The following is a 10,352-nucleotide window of genomic DNA, read 5'->3' as shown; positions in this document are numbered from 1 at the left end:
TTGTGGAACAACGATTTTGTTTAAGTCCCTGAAGTCAATGCATAATCTCGATTTCCTGTTTTCTTCTTTTTTGAATGCTAAAGTAACTGGTGCGGCGAACGGGCTGTATGATTCCTCTATCCATCTTTTATCTAATAATTTTGCTACTTGTTATTAAATTTCCTTCTTGTTTTCTACTGTGCGTCGATATGGTCTTTTATTGCAATATTTCTCTGCGTGTAAAGCGATTTGTGCTTCATAGTTTTTCACCTTTCCTAGATCGTATTTATCTTTTGCAAAAATTGAAGTATTTTAATTTATTAGTTCTTTTATTATAAGTCTTTCTTTATTATTAAGATTATTTATATCAATCTTAAAGTCTTCTTCTTTGACATTCTCGTTGAAATTAACCAACATTATCTCTTCTACGCTTTTATTCATTAAGTTTTTATCAATCATACTATTACTTTTTTTTTCTTCGCTAATCTTTTGGTTTTTTTTTTTCTCCACTTGACTGACTGTTAAGTTTTCATCTTGCATCAAACGGAATTCTTTGATGCAATCGATTCCTGTTCGAAAATTGCGCCTCTCAAATTAGATGACAGCACCTCTCGTATAGCATGATTAAGACGCCGCCTGTTATCATCGAGAAGAAGACATATCGATTGTTCTTATTGATCAAGGGATCACGCCACTTAACGTGTAAATAGATCATTGGTCCCTTGTGGCGTCATCCTCTGCGTGTTATTCTCTTATTGGTTTTGTTGTTCTCTCTTCCTAGCGTGGAACGCGCTAATTGGTGTATCTTTTTTTCTATCTTCCGCTCTGTTCCTCGACTCGAACCGAAAAGTGGCGTGGTCCAGGTAGAATCGTTTAATAAGCTAATCTGTGCGGACGTACTTTTCGAAATCTCAAAGAATTGTGCATCATCTCATAGACTTCATCTCGCTTTATTCTTATCTCTCACCGTTCCATCTCTCACCGTTCCATCTCATCTTACTCTTTTTCTTTTCTCATCTAGGCAATCCTTGTATTGTGTCTTTCTCACTGATCATCTCTTTATACTATCTTTCATTAACGACATATCAGGTAATCTCTTAAACTTTTATCTCTAATTCTGATCCTCTCTTTATACTCTCTGACCTCTCATTCTCATATTAAATTTATTATTACCTTGCTAACGACTTCTCGTACTACGTACTTCCGGCACACGTGGCGTGATATCCGGTACATGTGGCGTAGTCCATATATTACTAGTTATTCACTCATATTATAATTTTGCTATCTCTTTTCTTTTGTTCACAAATTTTAATAAATCTCGTTACATACGAACTCTACCAGAAATTAAAATAATACAGTCCACTTGCCTATCTCGTCCGTCTATTATCCTTGTTCTTAATACTATCCGATCTTTCTCTTCGCTCATCTCTATCCCAACTAGTTATTTCTCGAACACTATTTTTTGGTCCTTCGAGCCGGAGGTTAGAGTTTTGTGTAAGTGTAACAGAATTAAAAAAATTTGTGAAAAGTGTCGTGCACACCTCTGTCGCATTGCTGAGCACCCAGGACGTTGTGCTGCGACAGAAAAGGCAGTTCAAGGGACCGTAAGCGCAATTTAACCGCAGTGTGTATTTCATCTAATAGTTTAGACATATCATTATATAGTGGGCTTCCCAAAGCCGAGAGTGATAGTGCTGCAACGAGTGCTCGTTTAGTTGTGGCTTTTCTAGTTCGCTAGGGAAAATCTAGGTGGCGTTGGAAGCTAGCGCTCGAGACTTATCGTCATCTCCCCACTCACGGATCATCTTGGGAAGTAGTGGGGGCGGCCCTACTACTCCTTTATAGTTTCACGTATCAATGCAATCCTACATCAACATGGCTGCGAAACTAGCGCTGCAGGAGGCGCGTGCTGATACATCTCAAGCCTTACAGCCAACATCAAAAACATTAATTCAATGATTCTCTCTACCGCGGTCGACACAAGGGAACTGCTTCGAACAGCGTGGCAAAAGTTCGATGCTGAACACGACCGAATAGTATCGTCATCTCGAGACACGGCTATGGAACAGTCCTACTTTAAGGATAACCGTTATGATACGACCATGCAAAAATATCTAGCTGGACTTACGCTACTAAACCAGCGTATAGAGGAGCTTTCTCAACAGGTACCGCCAGTCACATCTCAGACACAATCTCGTCCAAGGACGGTACTGCCGAACATCTCGCTGCCGAAATTCTCAGGTGCCTTCTCAGACTGGAGACCCTTTGAGGAATTATTTTCCTCTATGATAAAAAATAACCCAGACCTCTCACAGGTTGAGAAGTTGCATTATTTAAGGACCAGCTTGGAGGGAGAGGCGGCTAAAGTCATATCAAATCTAAAGCTATCCGCTGATTCCTTCGATATAGCATGGAATAGGTTGTCTGACAGGTTCGACAAAAACGCCTATTGATTCTAGCTCATCTCGATAGGCTGATGGCCCTTCCTCGCATCAAGGAAAGGTCATCTGGATCCCTCCACAAAATCATTAAATCGTCACGTATCTCTAAGTGCTCTAGAGACTTTAGGATGCCCGGTTGATCAATGGGATCACATCCTAGTTCATCAGGTGGGATTGGCGTTAGACGACAAAACTCGCGAGGACTGGGAAACAAGGTTGGGAACATCACGCGAGTTCCCACCACTAGAACAACTCTTAAGTCATCTCACTAGCACAGCTAGAGCGTTGGAACATATCGAGACTCGTAGTCTTACGAGGAGGATCGTCGCAAAGAACATCTCAACAGCCCAAATCAGCCCCCACAAGGTCCTACGCTAGGGCCTTAAACATAAGGTTTCGGCTACTACGCCAGCATCAACATCTCAGGTGAAAATGGATGAAAGAACAATTAAAAAACATCCTATGCATTTATAGAAGACCTCTCTAATACATGTACTTACTGTAGTCACAGGCACTACATCGCTTTCTGTCCTTATTCAAGCAGCTAAGCCACAATAAGAAGGAGAAAGTTATCGCAGAATATCGCCTGTGCTACAATTGCCTAGGCAGGCATAACGTCAGGCAGTGCAGGAGTAATAGACGATGCAACGAGTGTGGAGATCGACATCACACGCTCATTCATCTCGAGAAAAGGACATCTCCTCCATCGCCAAGGACATCTCCTCCATCGCGGACATCTCCTCCATCACCTAGGACATCTCCTCCAAAATCAAGATCATCTCTGCCAATCTCAAGGTCTTCGAGCACTCTATCAGAAACAACACAGACATCTCAGAGAGTCTCGCCCTTCAGAGCTCACGGGCATCCTCGGATGAGTCACCGAGAGAGGACCGTCGGAAATCTTCGGTTCAAAGTCATCTCATCGCCGATCCTCCAGTTCAAAGTCATCTCATCGCCGATCCTCCAGCTTAAAGTCATCTTCAACTCGATCATCTCCTACCAAACCCATATCTATCAAGAAGAGTTCTTCTAAGGACTCTTCAAAAAAGTCGTCCTCAGAATGAGAAACAGGTAGGACATCTCATTACCCACATCGTCCTCTCAGATCCATTGTAAAGTCGACCATCTCATCTTCCTCAAGGTCCTCTCAGACGACCAAACGAGTCAGATTTTCGTCACCTATCTCAGACATCGATCGTTCGTCTAATCCCTCGCTTTCAACGTGCTCTCGAGCTCCAGTACTCTTAGCTACTTGTAAAGCTTTTGCCATATCTTTAAATGGATCGCCTAAGCTAGTACGTCTTCTCATTGATCCTGGATCGGAGTTGACTTTAGTTTCTTCTAAAATCATAGATAAGCTAAAGCTTAGCCGTTCTCCAGGAAACATTCCTATTCAGGGTGTGGGTAGTACATCTCCAGGAGCGACCCAAGGTCAAGTGTCCTTGGTTCTCCAATCGACATACTCGTCATCTCGGGTTCACCTTAAGGCATTCATTTTGCAAAAAACATCTCAATTGCCGTCGTCTGTAATATCGGAGCAAGACTGGCCTCATCTCAGATCTCTTAAATTAGCTGATCCTGACTTTCTCACTCCAGATCACATTGACATTCTCATTGGTGCTGATAATCTAAGACGAGTTCTCAAGTCCTCTCGGCTTGTTATGGGAGGCGACTCAGAACCTATAGCCTTCCACACGAGGTTCGGTTGGGCAGTTCTAGGCGCAACTTCCAACTCGAGCAAGGTCGATCCTCTCAAAATCTGCCATGCCATCTCTAACGATTCTCTTGACAAAGCTCTCACAAAATTCTGGGTTCAGGAAGAAGTCTCATCTTCCCCCGCATCAACCTTGACTCTCGCTGAATCGCAATGCGAGCAGCACTTTGTTGATACGCACTCTCGATTGCCAACTGGTCGTTACATGGTTCGTCTGCCATTCTCGAAAGACATATCCACCCTCGGGCATTCAAGGTCTCTTGCCATGAGATGCCTTGAAAGACTTCTCAAGAAATTCGAAACCGATAGGAATTTCAAGGAGACCTACTCTGGTTTTCTTAAAGAATATGAGTCTTTAGGACATATGGTTCCTGTTCCTCTCGATGCTCCTGAGCCATCTCAGGCGTTTTATCTCCCGCATCACGGAGTTTGGCGCGAGCAAAGTTCCTCCACCAAACTGCGGGTAGTTTTCAACGGTTCAGCCAAGTCTTCAACCGGTATCTCTCTCAATGATCTTATGCACACTGGTCCGAAGACTCAAACGGACATTTTCGATGTACTGCTGTGGATCAGGCAACACAAGTACATTTTCATAACAGATATTGTTAAAATGTTCCGCCAAATCCAAGTACATCCCAAAGACCATGACCTTCAACGAATTCTCTGGGTCAATGAATCATCTCAAGTTCAGGCATATCAGCTTACATCTGTCACGTATGGTACTCGCTCAGCTCTTATCTAGCCTGTCGCATTCTTAAACAGCTAGTTGAGGATGAAGGTCATAATTATCCTCTTGCAGTAAACCCTATTCTCAAGGGAAGTTATGTTGACGACATATCAGGGGGGGCAGAGACTATTGATCATCTCAATGCAGTCGCATCTCAGTTAGAGGACATGTGCTCCTCCGCTGTTTACCACTCGACAAGTGGAAAAGTAATTCCCCTAACCTCACTCGTACCTCTCTCTCACAGTCTGACAGCTCGCCTGTCCATTCGTTTGATGATAGCACTACCAAGATCTTAGGCATCTCCTGGAATTCTCAGAAGATGTGTTTACTTTTCACGGTACCATCTCTTTTACCAAGCGGTCACGAAACGCATCATTCTCTCAGAAGTTGCTCAATTGTTTGATCCTCTTGGACTCCTCTCTCCGGTAGTGATCAAAGCGAAAATTCTCATGCAACGACTCTGGTTGGAAAAGGTTGGCTGGGATGATCATATCACTCCAGATATCGTTCACGAGTGGTCTCAGTTTAGGCAACATCTCTCTCAATTATCAGTCATAGAGACTCCCCGATGGATAAACCTCTCGTCAAAGGCAACCTCAATACAAATCCATGGATTCTCAGACGCCTCTCAACTTGCGATGGCAGCAGTTATATATATTAAGGTGTCGTATGCAGACTCATCCTCAGTATTCCGTCTACTCTGTGCTAAGACTAAAGTAGCTCCTCTCAAGAGGTTGACAATTCCTAGGCTTGAACTCTCAGCAGCGGCCCTGTTAGCCAAGCTGACCAGAAAAGTAATTAGGCTTCTCGACCTCTCGGACGTTCTCACTTTTCTGTGGTCTGACTCTTCTGTGACCCTTGCATGGGTCAAAAACAATCCTATGAGATGGAAGGAATTCGTAGGCAATAGAGTAGCCGCTATTCACGAGTCCGTACCCCATGCTCATTGGAAATTCATCTCCGGAAAGCTCAATCCAGCTGACTGTGCATCTCGTGGGTTCAGTGCATCTCAACTCATTGATCACCCACTATGGTGGAGTGGTCCACCATGCTTTCTCAGTCGCCAGAATTTTGCCCTCGTCAATACCACCCTCACCGGAAGAGGATTTGGAGGAACGCCCTGGCATCTCACTTGCCCTCTCACAAGCCCAACCTCTAGTTTGGGACCTCGTTGACCTTCCTCAATCATCTCTTTTCATAGGCATCTAACTAAACTCCTTCGGATCACTGCACTCATTCAGAGGGCAGTCTCGTGCTTTAAAAAGGTTCCTGGCTCGAGCTTGTCCGCATCGCCATTGAATCCAGCAGATCTGGAGAAGGCTAAAACGTTTGGACACGCGCGACTCAAGAGGCGTATTTTTCACCAGAGTTAAAACGTTGTCGGCAGGTCAATCTCTCCACAAACGTCACGTTCTGACACGACTCACGGCCTTTGTCGATCGTGCTGGAATTCTCAGGGTTGGTGGACGGTTGCAAAATTCTCAGCTCGATGAAGATAGTAAACATCCAGCAATACTACCTCGTCAGTCAAAATTCACCAACCTAGTCATCTCCGATGCTCACGCCAGAATTATGCATGCAGGAACTCAGCTAACGCTCTCCTACATTCGAAGGACTTTCTTGATTATTGGAGGTCGTGCTCGAGTGAAGTCCTTCCTCAAAGATTGTCACACTTGTGCTTGAATACGTGGAGTGAGAGCTTAACAACTAATGGCTCCACTACCGGCATCTCGAGTGACACCATCTCTTGTGTTCGAGACTACAGGGCTAGATTACGCCGGGCCAGTAACAATGAAGACCTTTCAAGGCAGAGGTGCAAAGTCCTTCAAGGGCTGGATAGCAGTATTCATATGCTTCTCTACCTCTGCCGTTCATCTCGAGGTAGTTTCTGACTACACCACCGAAGGATTTCTCAAGGCATTTCGCCGGTTCACCAGCCGTAGGGGTATTCCAAAACGCTCAGAAGCGACTGTGGTACCAACTTCCAGGGGGCGAACAAGCAGCTTAAGGATCTACTCTCAGCTGCAACGAAGGAATCTCTCAAGATCCAAAGACTTCTCGCTAATGATGGCACTAATTGGATCTTCAATTTTCCAGCAGCACCACATATGGGCGGAAAATGGGAGGCGGCGGTGAAATCTATTAAGTATCATATCAAACGAACTATCTCGGATACATTGCTAACATTCGAAGACTTCTCCACGTTTTAGCTCAGGTTGAAGCGGTTCTTAATTCTCGACCTCTCAGTTCTTCTCGGAGGACCCTGATTACATCAGAGCATTAACACCAGGGCATTTCTCAGAGGGGAGGCATCGACAAACTATCCCCGAGCCTTCTCTAATAGACATCTCAAATTCCAGGTTATCTCACTTTCAGCGGTATTCAAGAGCGCTTCCAGCATACTGGAGAAGGTGGTCGACGGATGTCTGCAAGCGCATCAGACCACATCCAATGGCAGACATCGCAGAACGATATCAGGGAAGGGTCTCTTGTCCTCATCACCGACGAGCGACTTCCGCCCTCGAAATGGCCTCTCGCCAGAGTGATAAACTACACCCAGAAAGACGGTCTCCCCTCTCTCCTCCCTCCTCTCCCTCCTTTGGGTTTTTGTTGGTTCACCCACCCCACCTTTTTTTTTGTCCCCCCATTTGTTTTTTTTTTTTTTGTTGGTTTTTTTTTTGTTTCCCCCCCCACACCTTTTTGTTCCCCACCCAAGCTAACCCTCTCTCAACAAACTCCCCCCAACCTCTCTTCGGCAGGATTGCACGCTGAGACCGCTACCAGCCTATCACTAGACCTATCGTCAAGCTCGCACCATTGCCTCTTCAACCGCACACGGAAACAGTTTGTTCAACAGCTCAGCACATCTCGTCATGTCAAATTCTCGATTCACGCGCGAGAATTGGGGGGGAGAATGTTCGAAATTGCGCCTCTTAAATTAGATGACAGCACCTCTCGGATAGCATGATTAAGACGCCGCTGTTATCATCGAGAAGAAGACATATCGATTGTTTTATTGATCAAGGGATCACGCCACTTAACGTGTAATAGATCATTGGTCCCTTGTGGCGTCATCCTCTGCGTGTTATTCTCTTATTGGTTTTGTTGTTCTCTCTTCCGCCTAGCGTGGAACGCGCTAATTGGTGTAATCTTTTTTCTATCTTCCGCTCTGTTCCTCGACTCGAACCGAAAAGTGGCGTGGTCCAGTAGAATCGTTTAATAAGCTAATCTGTGCGGACGTACTTTTCGAAATCTCAAAGAATTGTGCATCATCTCATAGACTTCATCTCGCTTTATTCTTATCTCTCACCGTTCCATCTCTCACCGTTCCATCTCATCTTCTCTTTTTCTTCTCATCTAGGCAATCCTTGTATTGTGTCTTTCTCACTGATCATCTCTTTATAACTATCTTTTCATTAACGACATATCAGGTAATCTCTTAAAACTTTTAATCTCTAATTCTAGATCCTCTCTTTATAACTCTCTGACCTCTCTCATTCTTGTCTTTCCGCATATAAATTTATTATTACCTTGCTAACGACTTCTCGTACTACGTACTTCCGGCACACGTGGCGTGATATCCGGTACATGTGGCGTAGTCCATATTTACTAGTTATTCACTCATATTATAATTTTGCTATCTCTTTTTCTTTGTTCACAAATTTTAATAAATCTCGTTACATACGAACTCTACCAGAAATTAAAATAATACAGTCCACTTGCCTATCGCGTCCGTCTATTATCCTTGTTCTATAATATCCGATCTTTCTCTTCGCTCATCTCTATCCCAACTAGTTATTTCTCGAACAATTCCGATAAAGAAATTTATTGTCGAACTTTTCTTCGTCTACTATGTAAACTTTTTTTTTTTCTATATAAAAATTTTTTTACTTAAATTGAGAAACCACTAGCTCTTCTTACGCCATTGATCGTTTTAATCTCGTAGTTTTTTGGATTCATTGGGTTTTTCATTTTTGATTTTTAACAACTTTGAACAGATTAACGAAACATTCGCACCAGCGTCATAAATTCCATCAATCTCCATTTTATTGTCCAATAATAACTTTACTTTATCAATGGCAGCAATACTAGTTTTTTTGGCTCTTCATTTTGTGAAACTTCCAGTTGTGAATTATTGACTAATTTTATTGGATTCTTTTCTTCCCTTTATCCGTTTTTGTTTCTGAACCAGCAAACGCTTTCGGGGTATTATCTATTCTTTTTTTCCATTTACTCGCATACTTTACAGGAATTTTCTTTTCTACTTTATTTTGTAAGTTGGAGGTGGATTTTTTTCCACTGAAGTCTCTTTTTTTCTATCAAGTATTCCAGACTTTTGATCCTGTTAACAGATCTTCCTTCCTTTGATTCGTTTCGGTCGATTCTATCCGTGATGTAGTCTGGCAGACTAGTGGTGATCAATAATATCATCATTTCAGCATTCATATTTTTATCTACTTCCAGAAGTATTTTTTTTTTTTTTAATTCATAGTCCAGTAATGAGCAACTTATGTTTAAAATTTATAGCATATTTGCTGTTGACCATCCCTTATCTGAGTAAGTATCAACGAAATCTTCTTTCCAGTCTGCCCAACTCGAATTTATGGAATTTTTCATTAACATCGAACTGTACCAGTCAACGCAAGAACCTTTTAAGAAAAATCTCAGAATTTCTATTTTTTCCTCATCTCGTTGCACATCCAGGCGTTCGCATTCTCTTTCGAATAGATCTATCCATTAGGTAACATTGCTTTTTTTGTTGGTAAATTTTTCTAAAATTACCCTTTCTGAAGATTACCTGATTGTCCTTTTTTGTTCAGTCGTTGTTTGGGGTACCACTACTTAAAGTTTGTTTCATATCTTCTTTTGATAGGCCGTTTGAATTATTGCCCTTCGGTTCTTCCCATCTTTCTTCTAATAACATATCCCCGAGCTGGATATACCCCCTTTATCAATGTATGTAGCCCGCAATTCAGAGTTCAATATAATCCACGCGTTTCTATTCTGATTCCTTTTTAAGTTTTGTTTTTATCTTTCCTAAATTTATCGGTCCTCATTAATTCCGTGTGTAAGTTTACATTCTGCAATTCTTCTGGCAGGTCAAAAGTTTCGCCGTCTTGTGTTTTAATGGAAGTCACTAATAGCGCGTTCGACTTCTTGTCTGTGGCTGCTTTCATGATAAATTCGAAACGTAATTTCTCCATTTTTCTTCAGTTTCTCTTTTTGAATTTTAATGGACAAAAATGTCGTTTTATAAGACTATTTATGGTGTAGGTCGAATACAGTTAAAAACAAAATTGTGTTTCTGTAACGAGAAGAAACGGCATTTAGTGTTCGTTATAAACCGTATCGTCCCTACTGCTCAAGTAAACGCTCGCGACTGATCTCGCAATTCTTATCTTTTCCCACTATCTTTTACAACAGCTGACTTGTATGTCAGTTGTATGTACCGACGATTTTGACTAACGCGGTAAATTAATTAAATAATTAT

General features: G+C 42.5%; 1 protein-coding gene across 1 annotated transcript; it reads left to right on the top strand.

The window, feature by feature from the left end:
* The first annotated feature begins 2,039 nt into the window (after positions 1-2,039).
* Positions 2,040-6,036, top strand: LOC122525264. Its single transcript, XM_043647938.1, has 6 exons — positions 2,040-2,410; positions 2,531-2,786; positions 2,926-3,281; positions 3,562-4,825; positions 4,897-5,067; positions 5,158-6,036. The coding sequence occupies exons 1-6, from the start codon at positions 2,040-2,042 to the stop codon at positions 6,034-6,036; spliced, it is 3,297 nt and encodes a 1,098-aa protein (XP_043503873.1).
* The last annotated feature ends 4,316 nt before the right edge of the window (positions 6,037-10,352 follow it).

The sequence above is a fragment of the Polistes fuscatus genome, unplaced genomic scaffold (assembly GCF_010416935.1).
Source record: "Polistes fuscatus isolate 324 unplaced genomic scaffold, CU_Pfus_HIC Scaffold87, whole genome shotgun sequence".
NCBI lineage: Eukaryota > Metazoa > Arthropoda > Insecta > Hymenoptera > Vespidae > Polistes > Polistes fuscatus.
Note: the sequence above shows the minus strand (reverse complement) of the source record. Positions and strands in the feature narration are given on the sequence as shown.